The sequence below is a fragment of the Malaya genurostris genome, chromosome 1 (assembly GCF_030247185.1).
Source record: "Malaya genurostris strain Urasoe2022 chromosome 1, Malgen_1.1, whole genome shotgun sequence".
Taxonomy (NCBI): Eukaryota; Metazoa; Arthropoda; class Insecta; order Diptera; family Culicidae; genus Malaya; species Malaya genurostris.
Window position 1 is genome coordinate 145,251,460 of NC_080570.1, and position 19,809 is coordinate 145,271,268.

The 19,809-nt window shown below is 36.6% G+C and overlaps 1 protein-coding gene across 1 annotated transcript; it reads right to left on the reverse strand.

Annotated features, from left to right (window-relative positions):
- Nucleotides 1-2,230: 2,230 nt before the first annotated feature.
- Nucleotides 2,231-3,690, reverse strand: LOC131428365 (uncharacterized). Its single transcript, XM_058592279.1, has 4 exons — nucleotides 3,309-3,690; nucleotides 2,727-2,872; nucleotides 2,392-2,671; nucleotides 2,231-2,302 (listed from the first exon to the last, which is right to left on the reverse strand). Exons 1-4 carry the CDS (start codon nucleotides 3,537-3,539, stop codon nucleotides 2,231-2,233), a joined length of 729 nt encoding a protein of 242 aa, XP_058448262.1. The 5' UTR covers nucleotides 3,540-3,690.
- Between the last annotated feature and the right edge of the window lie 16,119 nt (nucleotides 3,691-19,809).

The window sequence follows — 19,809 nt, forward strand, 5'->3', positions numbered from 1 at the left end:
AACAGACAGGACACTCAAATTAGATTCTTCAATCATTTTAACGGTCATTTCGAATATTCCTTTATTTGGGACAGTATTCACATGTGTCATGATGGCGCCACGTTACCCTATCAAAAAATTCTGTCTGTCATCTAGACTGTGTTTATTTTTTTTCATTTACCAACAGAGTTGCCATTCATACAGAATTACCTGTAATGTATTGATTTGTATATGTTACGTCCATGCGAATTTCATTTAATACATATTGTCAAAACTATATACATAATTGTGCCTACTTCTCATCCTCCAACGCAATAAAAAATCGAACCCGTTTTGTTACAATATTTACTTGCTTCTGGTCTGCCGCCACGTAATTTCAGGTGAAAACTACCAACACAATAAAAAATAGTCTAGATGAACAACGGTGTGTCAAATAAATGGTTACCTTCCCAACATCGCGAAAAAGTTAAATATATTATCAACGTAGTCCAATAATTTATTGTGACGATTCATTTTCAAATATTTGATGAAATCAGGCATCCCGGCAAGCAGCTGATCGGTGTTGACAAACGAGGGGAAACCAACTAGTAAAAGAACTTTTACATAACACAAGGGGTATACAGATAGTAAATAGTTCGCGCAGTACAATATAAGTGGAACTAGTGCATCACGAAAAATTATTTTTATAAGAATTTACTCATACTGTCATGTCTGTTAGTCTGTGGTAATACGTCAACAATGGATTCGATTTTTCGTTCAACATGAGATATTTCGTGTTTTGTCATTAAAGCTCAATAAATTGTTTTTAAGCATTAATATATAATAAAGAAATGCATTCACCAAAACATGTTTTATGTTTATTTCAAATCAAAAACCTTAATTTTAATTCGATTATTTTGATTATTAGGGGCTGAGGACAGTACCGTAAAGTGGTACACACTATACTTTTTTTACGGGTGTCGGTAAAAATTTACTGACTTTCAAACAGCTGAACAGTCAGTAAACAGTTCAGTAAAATTTAAATTTACTGAGTGATTGGTAAACTGGATCGCCACAACGAACTGTCAAAATCTACTGACTTATTCATCACCTAATACCGAAGTTCGGTAAAATTTGCAAAACAAAACGTAAAAATTGAATTTTCTAAATTCTTCTATATTACTTAATCTGTAGTATTCCAAATACTAAGAAATTAAAAAGGATCAGCGAAAAATAATATACAGGTTTATTCGGTGATATGATAAGTTTAATGATTTTTGAATGCATTATTTAAGACTACGCATAAAATTTTCTCCCGTCGTTGTTAAGGCAGCAATGCCCATGAGCGAATATATAAATATAAAAAAATTTTTATCCGAAGGACGACAGTCGACTTTCGCCACACTGTAGCACTCAACCAGTATCTTGAATAAATATTGATAGTCGCCACTTATTTTCAGGTTCCAGTTTCTCCAGATTATAAATGCTTCAGAGATGTCCGCAAACATGTCTCCTTTAATGTGCAATGTGGGTACGTCATATGATTGCGGAAGGATGTCATCCTGTGATGTATAAAAAATATTGTTATTTTCGATGAAATTCTATACTGTATTATATTACCTGACACCATTCTAAGATGCCCTGGAGAGAATTATCGTTGGCAGCGCCGGATACACGCAATCGTTTTGCTCCGCGACTCGGATTTTTCATCCGAATTATAGCTAGAGCCCTCAAGAAATCTGTATAGAAAATATTCATATTAATTTGAATATACGTTTTTCGATACAATTTATTTACCGTTAGTGATGTGTCGGAAACATTCATTAAATTCTGTGACAATTTGGCACTGAACAGACTGAAACTTTTCCCCAAAATTTAAACATCCTGGATTGAGAAGATCGAACTCTGTGGTGATCTGAAACGGAGAAAATCCATTTACAAATTATTACAGCCACATAAACGATTAAAACTACCACAGACAAATTGACAGAAAATTCATACTAGTTGGTGAGACCAGCACCTTATACTCTGAACACCAACGTTGAACATTTCTCATATTTCAATAAAAACATTTCTCATATTTCAATAAAATACCGCGATTGTTATTGTAAACTATTCATGAACAAACACACGCATAGTCCTTAATATTAGTGTTTGTCTGTGGTACAGGCTCAACGTTATTTAGTTAATCGGTACGAAGTATATTACCAACTTCCCATTAAATGCTGATGCAGCCGGATAGTCTTTTAAATAAGATAACAGGTTATCGGTCTTACGTATATTCTGCCGATCTTGGAACGTATAGCCATCCAAAGTTCCTCAACTCGTTCTTTTGTTGCTGGTTCTGGACAGATGAATTTTAATTCGCTTCCCTAAAATTGTCATACTATGTAAAAACTATATTTCAAATTTTAAAACAATATGTATACTAACCATTTGCTCTATTTGATCTTCGGATGCTGTATTTATCATACATGTTAAGTCAACGTTTTCTGAAGTAGATACTTTTTTCTTCCGATGGATGAGTCGTTCATTAGATTTACGTACCAGGTACTCCATATGATAATGCAGCCTGCCTGAATGTTTATTTAGTCCTCTTGCATGGGGATGAAACCACAGTGCTTGTGGGACAGAATCATTAGAAGATGCTAATACAGGATACGATTTCACCAGGGACATTGCCAACATATTCTTGTGGTATGAAGATGGACGCCTATGTCAATGAAAGCCATTACTAATATACTAATATATATTTTGTGAGTACTTACAGGCCATATGTTGATTTTAGAAATTCGCAAAGAATGTTGTTTATGGACTTCAAACAGCCGTCTGAAGGCTTCGCACCTTCTTTTAAAATCTCTATAATATCTTTGCCTGCTCGAGTTCGCTTGAATATTTTGTCGATATTAATTTCCTGCAACCAGAATGCGGATTATACATTATCGGTTGTAAGTAATGGATTGACTGTGAAGATCACGATGTACTGATAATCAGGCAATCACATTTGTCTATGTGTTATTGTGGTTGTTTTTTTTCGGAAGTGAGACACTGAATCATATTTAATATTGTGAGAAAATTACAAGCACAATCAAAATAGACATAGGTAGTCACCAGTACATTCTACATCGTGAATGAAAATAATTTCAACACGCTACATACTCTAAAAATATTATCCAATAAAACAATTTGTTTCTTTACTCAAAACGTGTAGCTCCTACACAATTGCCTGTATTCTATGCACATGTACTGATTAAGATTTAGATCGATTTATTAATGCAACAGAGTAATCCTCGTGAAATATTAAGTGCACACATATTAAATCATTAATTTCATTTTTAAAACTAACTCACCTCTTCTAAAAAAATGTCTCTATATGGTTCGTCAATCGAATTTGTTCCATTGTCTCCGTCACTTTCAGTATTTCCGGTTTGTTCTTTTTCTTCAAAATCGGATATTTGTTTATTTATCTCCAACTCCTCTACTATCGAATTACTTTTTAATTCCTTTTGAATGCGCTGAATACTTTTAATAATTTTTGTTTTTAAACGTAGCCGGACAAAATCTGCCTCATTCAATTCCATGAACGTATCGAAATCAGTGATTCCTTCATCAACTATAACGAAAAATATGTTTTAATAAGATGCACCTTTTATTTAACACCCAAGAAATAAAATAACAAGTCATGTCGTGACGTTGTGGATAAGACCTTTTTATATAAAACACTAGGTATTTTACCTGTAACTGAGTAATCTAACATAATCGTATTCTAGGAATTCCTGCGCTGCAAATTATGTCAAATCGATATGTCACATTAAAATATTTTTTGAAATTGTTATGGGTAAACATTGAATTTCTACGAATATCTAATAAAGTTTTCAATTATAGGTGGCGACAATTATGATTTCAATAATCTCTGTTGTAGTAGCGCCGTGATATGTATTTATTAGATTGTCCAAAAGGTTTCCAAATTGCAAAGGTAGTATGTTGAAAAACTGCATTTATATTAACTAATGTATCTGCCGTAGTTACGTGGACTTCATATGATTGGAAAAAATCGTCGTATAAAATCGTGTCGCATAATCTTAACAGGAAGAAATGACCATCGTTCGAATTAACAAGTTCTTTGATTACACCATACGTTGGGAACGGCTCATTTCTGTGACTCTTTAATGCAACCACTAAGTTCTTGCGAAACTCCACACCGTTTAGCATTATTGAAGAAGGTGTGTAAATCAGTTGTGCATTTTCTCCTAAATGAGAACCTGAAAGTGTTTTGTCCTTGGTCATAATCGGTCCAGATTTATAAACAATGTTGTTTTTAAGAGGATTATCAAGAATGTCCAACACTGTCCGAAAACTTTGTCGTTCTGCCAAGCTTTTGCAAATGTTTTTATAATTACGACACGTGCCTGCTTGTTTTTTAATGGTTTATTTTTTTGTTCAAAAAGCAGACAATTAAATTGTTTCATGCTACCGCACTGGCGAATGCATTCCTCGTAGTGATTCATATGATGCAATTTGTTTATGCGTTTATCAAACATTGAAAAGAAAATATTTTGGAATAAACGGATATGTTCATTAAGCCAAATCAGCATGTTTTCGGATACAACTGGCGATAATAATATACGGGTAATATTTATAAGGTGACCTATCATAATTATGTGTTTGCAGTCTTTAGGTATCATATCTCCAAATAAAAACGGGAATGCTCGCAGCAGTAAAAAATTTTGAGAGGCAGTTTGTCTCAATTTGTGTTTATGAGCAGTAGAAAGCATGTCATCTGAAATATTTGGTGAAGGCCGATTTTTACGATCAGCGTATCCGTAATGAAAGTATGCGATGCGATTATTGATAGTTTCTTTAGTAAACTGTAAATCTTTTTGTTTGTACAAATAACTCAAAGTTAATTGAATAGTAAGAGGAATTACTCCTTCAGCCAAATCATGCATTGTATCCAAGGCATGATTTTGTGTAATATGGAAGTTTTCTAGATCGTTTAGGATACACCCAGTAGTTTTTAGTCCGCAATCTGATGGTTTTATATCACCATGTCTAACGGCTTGTAATTTTTCATTGTACCATTCCACTGTTCGATAAGGGAATTCCGCAAATGGATTTTCTTGAAATACTTGACAAGGAATCGTGCAGATTCTACAGAAATATTTTGCTCCAGGACCAAGAAGACCGAACACGTCATGTGCTGCTAATGTATCTCCACAAAACACAGTAACTGATGCTCGCAACTCGAATTCTTCTGCTCCGTAATATATTTTTACTCCCTTTTCAAGCATTTTAAGATCCGTAATCAATGGTTGTAATATTTTGCTGTAACCATATTTTTTAACTTGACTTGACAGAGCATAAATAGTCGGGAAAATAGTTTTTGGAGATGAGTTCCATTGCGGAGGAAAATTTTGAATTTTTATGCAAAAGTTTGAAATTTTGTTCTTTCCTGCCCTTGAACTAAGCGCATTTCCAATTTCTACGTCGTCTTGATACAAAGATAGTCGTATGGAATGCGGATATTTTTTGAAATATTCGTTCTGTTCGTAAGACCGGCCCGTGCACGATGAACTGTATTCTCTAACACATGGTGTGGATTGGTTAAAACTAGCCTCTTTTGATAGAAGAGATCTGGTTACCGGATTTCTAAATAAAAGTTTCAATGTTTGGATTATGGGCATATACATGAATGTCTCGTTGACGCGAACAGTTTTATTGACACCGTCAACACAACGAATAACATCTCGACTTCCTACGCACTTAGCAGATGGTTGAGGAACATTTATAGCCAACGATTTTAGGAATAACTGTTGTCTCTTATACGAACGAACATTTTCAAATAAGTCAGGCATTTTAAATTCATTCAGAAATTCGACTGTAGATTCTGAATAAGTATCAATTTTGCATCTTTTTAAAAACGATATAGTTTGTTCTTCAAGATAGCTTGTGACAAGATTGACAATATTTTCGCAGATCAGTACAGACTCTTGTACTTTGTTGTGGGGTATTTCAACATTTGCCGTCATTCGACAAACACTTATGGCAATGATCTTCTTAATTTCAACTAAAGTACGTGAGGCAAGCTCATTTTTGCTTTCAATGATTGGATTAAAATCTCGCACACTATTATCCAACTGATTAATATCAATGCTAGTAATACTAGTTGACTTTTTTGATTTTTTGCCAACGAGAGGATGTGTTTCTTTTATATGTCTTTTCAAGGATCCCATATGCTGATAACGCATTCGACAGCGAGGGAAAGTACAATCATAAAATGAGGCATCCGGTAAAAAATGGTTACGTTTTATGTGCCACGTAATGTGCCGTACGAGCCCTTCCACGTATCCCGGAACAGGTTTACGACAAAAAAAGCAAGTGATACACTCGTCAGACATTTTCGTACTTTGCTAAAAATGAGAAAACTTTGAAAATATTATAAATATACTTACTGAACAGCTTCTTTACTTCTTCATCCGCAAGTAAGTCCAAAATATTGTCCATTTTAGCTGCAGTCTGCATTTTCCGAAAAAAAGCACTAATTTTTACTAAATTTCCTTTTACAGATCAAAACTGTAAAAAAAATTACCGAACATCAAAATAAGAATTCAGTGTGTAGGATTTTTGCTATTTTCCCGTTTCAAATAAAATTTTCTTGGAAACGGTGCAGAATATAGAAAAACCCACCTGACAATGTCTTCGAAATTCTGCTAGCATTCCGGCAAAACATTCTGGCGGACGCTGCCAGGTGTCTGGGGGTGATTACCAGGCACATGCAAGGGTGTTAGAGAGTTCTTAAATATCTGCATAACTGGTAACCCTACTTACAAAATTAACAGCGAGAATAAAAGAATCAAAGGAAAAACGAATCCATATCTAGGACAGGACCTGACAATTGTTAATCCACTTTTAGGACCAATTTCGGACCAGCTCGTGATTGGTTGAAATTGACATTAGCAAGTACAAGTTGTTGAAATCAATATTACTGCAGGGTGGTAGAAAAAGTGTTGTCAGTATCGTCGGTAACAATGTAGCTTGATATTGGATATTTTATTTTTCGGGTCATCTTTTCAAAATTATTAATTTCAATAGGATTTAAGTTCAATTTGTTTTTAAGTCCTGTCAATGCGGAAAGTATACGAGTACATTTAACAATCACTGGATGATACAAAGAGAAAGCCTGAAATCACGAAGTGTGATATGGACGAGAATATTGATTATGTTGGTTGAGAATAGCACCGAATCTTTGGATACTTCTGTATGTTATTATTTTTCTCAAATAGAATATGTTGAATACTTTAGTTAATAAAGCTGCAAAAATTAATTACCCAAAATTGAGTGTTTTAGTAAAATTTTATTAATCTATTTCAACTAAACGTTTTTTTCAAAACAAACATCTGATCAAAATGAATCCAGAGCTATATTTTTGACCGATATAACATTTGTCTAAGTGTTTTCATTTATTTACACACTTAAAACCATTTCTTGAGCTCGGCATAATAAAATGCCGAAACTGATCAGCAACACGAAAATTTGCTGATTGCTCAGTAATCAATACGCATGTTTCTGAGCTTCGTTAAATGCATTCACTGATATTTCGGTAAAATGCTTGACTTTGCCGAAATTTGGCATAATTGCTTGCTGAATTTATCAGTAAACAACAGATATGCCGACATCAGCAGAGACGTTTGCCGAGATTTCGGAATATGCGCTAGCTGTTGCCGAGATTCAGCACGACAGCTGTCATTTATTGCCGCGTTACATTTTCGCTTCGCATTGTGCGATTATTTTCTAATGAAAATCTCGAGTGCAAAAATGGATAATCTTCGAAGAAGCGTGGAACCACTTGCAAGTAAAAATATTGAATAAATATAGTGACATGTTTCGCTTTAAAAAAAGCGATTTTATCAGAGCACTCGCGATTATAAGGGAAAAACACCCAACACGGGGCTCAAAGCTTCCTCGAGACAAAACTTTGGGGGATATGCGAAAAAATAACCCAATGCATGGAATAATTCAATAGATCAAAGTAAGTTTATTTTTTGAACAATACCGTATATGCATCATTAAATATTGAACATTTTTGTAAGCCAAAAATCAATATATATTTTTATTTTCATATTTCCAGCTCGACTCAAGGTGGCCGCATCTGGAAACGCCGCTTTTTATTTATGCTACATGTTTTCAGGTAGGCTTTAAGCACTACTGGCAACAAATTTGTAAGCCTCCTTTAAGTGTTAATAAAATGAATTTTTTATCTTGAATGGCGTGTTTATAATGTTGAGAAAATACAAACAAAATTAATTGACTAGATTTTAAATTACTGATGAATCGGTAATTTATTTTTTTAATTTTTTCGTTTTATTGGATTGCCGAATATTCAGTGAACGTTTCACTGAGCAAACAGTAAATCTTATGCTGACGATTTCGGCAATATTTGACGTTTGTCAAATTTTAGGATGCCAAGACGCTCAGTAATTTTATTTTTGCCGAGATGATTGCTGATTACTCGGCTGTGCGAATCTCGGCATTTTTTTGCCGAGACTCAGCTAAAAAATTTAAGTATGTAGGCATTTATTATTTACAGCAGGGAGCAACCGGAATAAGAAGAGAAGCCAGTTGTCTGGTCCTGTCCTAGATCCATATGTTTGTGTTGTCGTTTGCAGGCCAAAACTCAAAAATTTATCTGAATTTGTCTGGGTCTACTATATACAAGGAAATTTTTGCCGGGCTTCACTTTCAGTAAGCAAAAAAAAAAAATAAAAAAAGGTCTCCCAACGTATCGTATCTAGGAAAATCTGGGAAAATTTGGAAAATCTGGCAGAAGATCTGGTCAGTTTGAGTGTCTGGCGAAGCGAGAAAAATCTGGCATTTGCGCTGTTTGCAGGTGTCGGAGAACTGTCAGATCAGAGCAGTTGCACTTTTACTTTAACAATATTGCGGTTTTCAGTTGGACTTAGCATGCGACGGAATCGCTACAGAAGGCGAAATAATGAACGTCAGAACTACAGATGCCAGGTTTGCAGATTTATACGTAAATTTGGCGATTTCTTTTTTTAGGTAGACTTTTCAGTTTTGTAGTTTTTTTGCAGGTTATGGAAGTTTTTTAATAGGTAATCATCAAAATGGCAGACTTTTCAAATTGAGTTGAGCTTTTTGTTAGTTTAAATAGGTAAATTTCTCTAGTTACAATGAATGACAGCTTCGCTTTTTTTGCTGCATTTTGTCAGTGTGAATTACAATATTAGAAGAAGAGAAATTTATTACTTCATGAAACGTTTACACCGACAGCAGATTTGTTTTTATTTTGGACTCCACTGCCATTTCTGCATCCAGTTTGGCTATCTATCATACGATCGTTCTTAGAACAGCCACCTGCCTTCTAAGAAAATCGTCATTAAATATATGTGCATTGAACGATGCACTGCGACCACTGGCGGCAAGTTGCGTAACTGAAAAACCACCAACTGATTGCCCATTGACTAGCAAATTAAAACGCATGGCTCGACAATCAACATACCATAAGGAGCCTAGATCTAAAATGGTTGTTTGCCTTCACGCTCGGGCGACCGTTGTCCTGTGAGCTTACTCCGAAAACATGTTTTTCACTCGGTCGGCAGCATCAGTAACGGACCGGTGAAGAATGAGTTGGATACTCAGTAGTTATTAAATAAATTTGTTTGATGCCAAATACCTACCGGGTCAACTTAGTTAGATGGCTGTGACCATTCGTCCGTAACATCAGTGGCCTTGCAGATTTAAAAATATTTGGCCGCCTATGGAACTGCAACGAATGGATCGTTGAAAACCGATGGGATTTAGCAGACATTTAGTTTGAGTAACGGTTCTGAATGTGAGCCTCCATACCATGCTGTTTTCGAGCGTGAGTAATTAATCACCGAACGACGGTTGCGGTTTATCGTTGCTCTTGCGCTGCATCGGTGGGTTAGGTGCAGCCTGGACGAATGTCATGTCGACAAAAATTACGCGAAGTAAACACATAAACAACGAAAGCTCGAGCATCGTAAGAACGGTATGGTTATTCCAGTGAGTGATTTTTAACGATCTTTTGACTACCGAGTTCGCTGAATAACATGATCGTTCTACCGAACATTACATTAATTAGTTCGACGCCACATCTAACATTCCACGAAATTGTGCGCAGTGGTGTGTTCACTTACTTGATTAATGCAATCGATCGATTATTGTTCAACTCAATCATTGAATGATTCGAATGATCCCCGCACGGCGTTTTGGTTGGCTTGGCAACCGCAGGCACCAGACGGATGCCAGGACCGACTCAATGACGACTGTCAAACCCAAAATGACGCAAAACATTCACCCGTCTTCTGGTAACCCGTAGACAAAATCTACGGAAATTGGATTTTTTCTACGGATATCTAAGGAAATTTATATTTATCAAAGGAGAACTACGTAAACTAGTTTTGCCTGGTGAGAAAAAAAAATTAAGCTTTTCACCGCGAGAGCTTCCGAGAAAAAAACCCAATTTTCAAATAGTTAACATAACATGATGAGTTACCATCTTGGTTTTTTTCACCACGATAATGCACCGTCGCATACTGCATTGATTCATCGTGAACTCAGCCAATATCGTTCCGCAACCACCATATTCGCCTTATTTAGCCTCGTGTCACTTCTGGTTATTCAACAAACTCAAACGACTGCTCCGAGGAAACCGTTTTGAGGCAATTGCAGACATCAAACGTGAATCGTTACGCGCATTGATAGACTTCTGGAAATTGACTTTAACAACTGTTTCGAGGATTGGAAAAAACGTTGGTACAAGTGTCTTTCCGATCAGATGGTAATAACAGAATTATAACAACTGGAGAAATTTATTTCAGAGATATTTTGTAACAAATTCAGAAATATTTTTGGCTGGTAAGCGGTTAAAATAACAAAAATCATAACAAAAAAGACTCTAGCAGGAACCGAATCGTAACAGATTTTGAAACGTTTGTATCACAATTATTATTGAATTTGATATAACTACAGAAGTCCGAAAGCAGAAATTTATAATAGTTGTAAAAAATGTCTCAGAATCCAAGTATTAAACTTAGGTCTAGAATCCAGGTGCAGAATTCAGGTGAAGTTTAGATCTAGAAATCAGGTCCAGCATTCAGATCTCGAATCAAGATCCAGAATCGAGGTTCAAAATTCTAGATCAGAATCTAGATCCTGATTTTAAGTACTGGTGCAGAATCCAGGTCTATAATCCAGCTTCAGAATTTAGATCCATTAGGTCCAGAATTAAGATCAAGGCTAAAATAGTCGGTCTTGAATTCAGATCCAGAATCCAGAACCATGTTCAGGTCTAGAATCTTGGTCCAAAATTACTATCAAGGGCTGGAATCTAGATCTACGTTCAGAATCCAGGTTCAAAACTGTGGCTCAGGTTCAAGATCTAAATACAAGATGCAGAATCCAAATTCATTATTCTGACGCTGCATTAAGTCCACAATCTAGGTCCAGAACCCACATCTGGTCCTAAATTCAGGGTCAGAACATAGGACTAAGATTCAGGTTCAGCTCCAGATTTTCAAACCAGGTCAAGAATCCAGGTGTACAATCCAAATTAAGAGTCCAGGTCCAAATTTTAGATACTGGACCCGAATAATGGTTCAGAATCAAGATCAAAAAACCAGTACTGAATTCACGGACAAAGATTGAGGTTCAGTTCCAGATATCCGAGACTGATCAAGAATAAAGGTACAAATGTTACTGAACAAAGATTAAGAATCCAAGTACAGGATCCAGGTCCAAAATTCAGATCCAAAAATCAGGTCCAAATTCAAATTCCGGGTCCAAAATTATGGCCCAGAATCCAAACCTAGAATCGCAGTCTTTAAGTCCAGGTTGAGTGCAGTGTTGCCAGGTCATTTTTCCAAAAATCTGTATGAAGCGCGAAAAATTATCTGTACTTGAATCTACACAACATTTGTACCAGAAAATGGTGGCCGAGGTAAATTTTAGTGAGCAAAACTAAGGTACCCGAAAGCGCAAATTCGCCAAAATTGGTATTTATCTATTGTAAATAATGACCAGGTCTAGAATCGCGATCTTAAATTCACATCCAGCTATGAAATCTAGATCCAGGTCCAAAATCCAGGTAAAAAATCCAGGCTCAAAATTCAGCCCCAGAGACGAGGCTCAAACTCAGAATTCAGATCCAGAATTCTGATCAACAATCCAGGTCCAGAATTCTGGGTCACAATCCAGGTTCAGAATACAAATTCAGAATTCTGGTCCAGAACTGAGCTCCAATGTTCATATTCAGGTATATCCAGGACCCCGGTTCAGTTCCAATTCTATAATTGAATTCTAAACTCGATACTCAGGTCCAAAATCCGGGTCCAAGATCCAAGTTGTTGATCCAAAATGCAAATTCTCTTCCAGAACCATGTTTAGGGTCCGGTGCAGAATCCAGTTTCAGAATTCAGGTTTCAATTGCAGATTCAGAGTTTAGGGATAGAACCCAGGTTTCAGGTCCAGGCTCAAACTTCAACTTCAGAAGTGAGGTCCAGGCCCAGGTCCAGAATCTAGATGCGAAACACAGGTCGGAGAATTTAGGTGTCAGTTATAGATTCAAGTTCAGAATCCTGGTTCAAATATAGAATTCAGGTCCAAAATCCAGGTCCAGGCTCAGAATTCCACCCCGATTCAAAATTCAAGTCCAGAATATTGATTCAAAAGTCCAAGTTTAGAGTTCGTGTCTCGGATCCTGGTCAAGAACATAGATTCAGAGTGCAGATTTAGAGTACAGTTTCCGAATTCAAATCCTTCATTCTGGTCCAGAATTCAAGGTCAGATCCTGATTCAGGTTCAGAGTTCAGGTGCATGTTTAGAGCTCATATCCCGAATCAATACCTAGAATAAAAGCCAGAGTGCCAATCCAATTCCAAAAATCCTGTAATTGAATCTGGACCTAAACCTACCTAGACCTGAGCTTACCTCTGGACCATATAAAGGATCCAGTTCCAGGATCTGTATCTGAATCAGTAATATTATAACGTCAGTCTCAACTACTTATTCAACAACTTTAGTGCCTGGGTAACCCGAACACTTTATCTATAGAAGTAATAACATTTTCTAACGTCTGAAATCTATCCATCCTTACGGGGGTTCGGGACCAAGTTTAAAAACGTTTAAATCAGTGAAATTCTTAAGGAACAAAACTTCATTTTAATTATATTTTTGTTATTTTACTACAACAATTCCATTGCAAAACAGTAAATCCTTGGACTCGGAAGGATTCTTAGTGTCAGTAGGATCCATAGTACTAGCCATGCAATAATTCTGTACACTAAGAATCGGCTGCGAAGTCTGTTGAAACAGAAAGGCCAAATTCCACAAAAGGAATGTAATGTCTGGACTTTGCTTTTGGACTCGCATACTGAATTATTTATCAAACAGCTAGTTGTCTATAAAGCAATCAGATGTTGATAAAATCATTGTCAAATTGAAACACGAGAATTTTTTTTTTTCTTCAAACCAATTGTGTCATTAGCAATTATTACCGTCATGACTGGGATTTAAATCGTATAAATACAAGTGATTAGTAACACTTAAGAAAAACATCACTTTCTCTTCACAGATTACGTAAACACTTTATATATTTGCTGAATTTGTCATCTAGGAAAGCTTCAACAAATAAAAAAAAACGCCAACAGACGGTCAAACACAAACGAGCTTTAGCCGAACGAGTCAAACATTTGATGAAATTTGAAAGATTTGCTTGATGATGTTTGATTGCCTTCCGCATGGAGTGCCTTTGGCCGCACGTGTGTGTGTATGTGATGTCATTTGACAAAGTTGGCTCTCACATTCAATTTCCGTGCCCGGGAACCAGGTTGATCATCTGGTGGAAGTTATGCTGTAATGATTACTCTATCTTTCATTTTATGGTTCTCTCACGCCCGGCCGAAAATCGTACGGTCACTCTAATTATCTGTCGTAATTTTTGGCTTTTAGGCGCACCAAGTCCCTTTCCAGTCTCCGGTGTGTTAACCAGCCGGTGTGATCCGAAGTGTTATTCAATTGGCGCCGTTTCAATCAAATATTTCAGATCCTTTTCTTGAACCTGATCGTGAATATTTCGGTACTAGAGATGCCAGGTTAAATGTGTAAATGTCTGCGATGAATGCGATCAAAAAAGTCAATTCCAAAAGTCCGCAACTTTTGTTAGCTTCGGAAATCTGCAAAAATACTCGAAAAGCTGTAGAAATTTGTAGACTAAGAAACATCTTGATCACTTATAAAAAAACTGCTGATTTCCAGACAAATCTGTAAACCTGGCAGCCCTGCTCAGTAGCTTGTTAGGACATATTCAGTAGTGTTCTAGTTCTAGATGCATAATTTATGTCAGTTACAAAATTTAAATCTGAAATTTAAAAAAACAAGAAAAACTGGCAGTTTTACTCGTGTTTCAAATATACAGAAAATAGAACGGCATCGTAGGCCAGTTTTAAATTTGACAGAGGAACTGGTCGAATAAATAAAACTAGACCGGTTTGCTGGGGATACGTTTGTTCCAGTTTCTGCTCTATTATAGATCTTCCTTATAGAAACTTTAGCTGCTGAAGCTGCTCTTAGCCTCGATTTAATAATTTCCGTCTATTTTGAAAAGGGGCAGTTTGTTAATGTTATCATTTCTTGGTCTAAAATTTTTCATCTTTAGAAGTTCTTGTCTTGGGTTTGCAGTTGCATTATCAGCGAGATAAATTTTGCAATTCAATTCACATACTTTGAAACATATATCGTTCTTATTCACTGTACTTATCGCATAAAGTTTAGTTAGCGGTCAGGAAACTTGAAATGGACCCCTTATCAAATTCACACGATAAACTTCATCTTATTCAGCAAGAGGAAGCCGTACAAGCAATTGAAATTACGCAATAATTACTTCGAGTGCGTATAAAATTCACATGTCAATCTCTTGGATGGATGCATAAATGTATGCACAAACAATTCTCGCATAATTTTTCAGGAAATAGAGCATGTGTCATGTTAATCTAAAACACTTCATTCTACTTTGTTGGCAACTCAGCAAAAAATATTCTTGAGAAGCAAGATAGACCAAGAAGGAGATGACTGTCAGCACAATAGGTTTGAGCATCGTTTGCGGAAATATAAGCTGCATAAGTTGGTGACTAAGAAAAACTATAATGTCAGAGACATAACCGCGAGTTTGACGTAGCACTGCTGTCGAGCTAAGTAAATATTCTGCGGTTGATTTGCTCAATGCAGAGCCCGAATAAAGCGTATAAAGCCATTTCTTTTCTTGCACAGTATTATTTTTGACATGAATATGTCTTACTTTACTACGGGACGAGTTTTGGAACGTGAATATTTCATGTTTTATTTAACGGATCAACAATTTTTTTCCCACGTCATCAAAGTTAAGATCAGCATTTAATAGAAAATAAGAAGGAAAAGCGATCGTGCAAGACAACAACGTGGGAAGAGAACGATGCAATTTCGCCTGCAAAATTTTGACAGCTGCCGGAATCTTGTCAGTCTTCTGCCGGCAGACAGAATTTCTCACAAGCGGGTTAGAGTGTCTATACCCTCTTAGAAAAAAAAAAGTTCAACGGTGGTCTTTCGTTGGTCCAATCAACGTCCAATGAATCGTTCAACGGGAGACCAACACGGTACTTTCGTTTGCCGATTTTGAAACAGATCGTTGAACCGGGCGCCGTTTCTTTCGTTCAACAAACCCGGCAGACAGAGATCCATTGTTGAGCCATTTTCAATATGAGGAGTTGGAGCCCCGTTGGACACTATTTTTGTAGGAGTAAAAACAACAACAAACCGTTCCTGAAAACTGAACGAATATTTCGTGCAGCATGCCGTTCAACAAGCGTTCAACGACCAGCAAAATATAAACGTTTGCTGAGTGGGTAACCAGAGTGACGACAGCTGTACGTTTGGAATGACAGCTTCCAGTTCCGAACGAGAAAACGTAATGTAAACTAACGACACTGACAACATTTCGGATTAAATGTTTTAAATTGTAGCCTAGTTAAAGGTACTCTTGCGTGACTGACATACCGATAGCCCTATTATTGTCAAACCCATAAGACGTTTATGAAGTACCAACTTTCAAAAAGCTAGGTTTAAAATTTCATGACATTTCGATTAGTCAAAAAACAAGTGACAGCCATTCAAGCCAAAAAGCTTTTTTGTTTTTGTTAAAACAATAGACTCAAAAAATAATTGTTATTGTTAAAACAATAGAGTCGGAAAAAATACTACATAACCTCAGCGATGGCTTCAAAAGTGTTAACTGGACTCTGCTATATCGAAAAGAACCATTTGTTATTGGTTAAACATCGTGCAGACAGACACCGATGATGGTTCGTCCAATTGACGTGATTACTCCAGAAAACATCTAAAAAGTTCACAAATTGGTTATAACTTAGACCGTAAAGATATTAGAAGGCAGTGTGTTTACAATTATGCCTGAACCGATGCCATGTTTACTCACAGTCGATCAAAAACAACAACGTGTCGATGGTTCAGAGCAGAGTTTGTCAATGCTTACGAGTAATAGATCTAATTTTTTTGCATCGATATGTAACAATGGCTGAAACATGGATCCATCACTTCACTCCGGAATCAAAACGATAATCATCTGAGTGGATTGTAACCGGTGAACCACGTCCGAATCGTCCAAAGGTAACAACAGTCAGCTGGGAACGGTTATGGCTTCAACAGCACTGGAAAGATTGTATTGCTCTTGAAGGCGATTACAGTTATGAATAAATTCGATTGTTAGCAAAACAAATACGTTTTTCTCAGTTAGTCATTTTTTCTTATTGAGTCGAACATGAAAGTTTAGAAAAAAACGACACTCAATTTGTTGTACCCAATTCTATCAAATCAAACTCAGTAAAATTACTAATATTATTGTTGCATTGTGACCGAGAGTGGTTTCGTGCAGCTTAAATTGTCCAAACGGTACAGTAAGCCATTACAACTGTACCAATTATAAGTAGAAATTTACTTTTGTAGCAGCATGGAAATCATCGTTAGGTGATGCGGCAAACAGGTTGACTACAAGACTATTTTCTGTCTATAATATCAAAAGTTAGTCTACCTGTAAAGAGACATATTTCTAAAATAAGCGTCTGCGAGCTCGGACATTAGAACCTTCGATTGTACTATTTGCAAGCTTGCACGCACGAGACATTTCACGTGGATTAATCCGGTTTACCTAATTATTGGCATCTTTTCAGATTTTTAAACTAAATTCAATCATTCCGCAGATGGTGAGATACGTCCATAACTGCTGTCTGTTTAATTTGTTGATTATGCTACTCTAATCATTTTTTTGAGTTCTGCCAAATTTAATTTTAAATTTATAATAACTAGGACTCTTATAAGATAACCAAAATCTTCAGACTATAATTAGTTATTTCTCCAGCTTTGTAACTTTTTGCGGTATTCCATGGACAACTAGAGGATCAATTCCACCTTATATCACAAGGCTTACCAATTTTGTTTATTTTTATTCCACCGAGACAGGTGAACCGTAATGTTATTTTCAGCCGGTTGGAAAAACTGCTACCGCCCATTTCACAGCTATCTAGGCTACTCGGGAAGATAAATTAACATTAAAGATCAGTATCCATCGTTGGACAAGTAGCCCAACGAAAAGATTAAACCTACCCAGTCACCCTAAACCGGACCGAAATCTTACAGCATCAGCACAACATTGCATTTCTCTTCACCCAAAACCGGCTCCGATCCTTAAGCGAGCGGGTACGTACGTAACGGGGCCAACTCCAGCAGAAAACTGCACGGAAAGTGAAAGTAACCTGGTTGGTAAACCTGCCTGTACCATGCTGAGTCCTGTTCGGGTGCCTGCAATTGAACTCCGCAACAAATCTGCATGTACGAAATTCCAATTGTTTCAGTTTAAGATTGGTCCATTTTCTAAATTCGATTAAACCACCAATGTTGCATTCCATCATTTACGATAGTTTTCTCAACAATTCAAAATAAACAGCACAGCTTTCTTGTGATGAACGAATGCGAGTTACGCAACGTCATCTCTCTCTCTCGTCGGGCTTTATTTTGGGATGGTCAGTGACATAAAAATCACCTGGCACTGAAGATGGTCGTTTCATAATGGCCACAGGCTATGCACAACCTATATGGAAAAGAAAACAACAAAAAAAACTACAAGACACTAAGAGCTAAGAGTAAGGCTGGCTGGTTTTCAGGTTGAGACGCATTCCGCGGTGGACCCTAACTGCCTTACTAACCTGTCTGCCCAAATGGTTTTGCTCCACTTCTTACTGTCATCATTACAGTTTAACAAAACAAACCGGTCGGAAGCGTAGCAAATTTGTGGCCCGATGGCATCCTCTTTGACACAGTGATCTGTTTTGAGCAAGTTTTTGTTTATGTTTAGATAAGCTTGGATAATGGACGCTGAGATTACCGATTTCAAAGCATGCTACGATGACCGCTTGCTGTGTCTGCTGTTTACTACCAGTATTGAAAATCAAGATGACTTTGTTGGAAACATGAAGAAGCATTAATTTATTAATTCTAGTTCGGAGACAGGGCTTAGAGTATGAAATCGGTGTATTATTTCCAATATTCCAAAGAACAACAATTGAAAAATGGCAATTTCATAATTGGTTTTTCTCCGTCTGGTGCAGAGGGAATAGAAATTTTTGGTGAATACTTCTGGATTTTTTTTTGGAAAAAATTTATATCTCAAAACCAAATACATGTTCGAAGGCCACAGTAAACGACGAAACGAAACTTACAACCGGAAACTGCATTAGAAGGTATTGGAAACAATCCGGGAATTGTCAAACGACTTTGCCATGAAAAAAACACTTATATTAAACTTTACTAACATTGTACTTCTTAGCGATAGTACGAAGTGATTCAAACGAATCAACAATTTTCGTCTTCTCAAAGAATGAACTTTCGAAAAATCAAGCTTCTTCAGTTTTTTATCAACTAACCTCAATTTTTTCTGCGATAACGGCCTAAAAGCCTGCATTCAACAATCACAGTGAGGAGGAGTTTCGAAGGATTCAGTACTTGCTGAAAGTTAGCTGAAACAGTTGATTATTATTAGTGTCGTTTATTTATACCCGGCTTTAACCTTCATACAGTAATGTTCACTCTTTCGTCTGGTTTTGAAATTGTTACCCTTTTAGTCAAAGCTAACCTGCAATTATCTTTGAAAGTCATGTGACTTATTGTCTGTTATAGCAAAAAGCGGCGTGAAATCTATTAAGTAGTACAGTTTATTTTAAAATATGACACATCATCGAAACATAAACACTCAAAGGGTCTTCGATTGGAAACTTATCGAAAACATATCAATTTTCGAATTGGGCACTTTTGCAAGTGTTATTTTGCAATAAATTTGAAACACACTTTTTCGTAATTTACGAAAAAGTAATGCGTGTTATATGCGATACTTTTAGTATGTTATAGGTATACGAAGTTTTACGTGAGTTACTGTTTTGCGAGTAGTAACAGATCGGCTGAAAAGTTCGTATCGTCCAAAAGAGGCTGTTACCGATGAAAACGTGATAAAAATCCACAAAATGATTTTCAATGACCGTAAAATGAAGTAGATCGAGATAGCTGACACCCTAAAGATATCAAAGGAACGTGTTGGACATATTATTCACGGATATTTGGATATGAGAAAGCTTTGTGCAAAATGGGTGCCGCGTGAGCTCACAATCGATCAAAAACAACAACGAAAAACCATGCTGAAATTGAACGAATTGGGCTTCAAATTGCTCCCTCATCCACCGTATTCTCCAGATTTGGCCCCCAGTGACTTTTTCC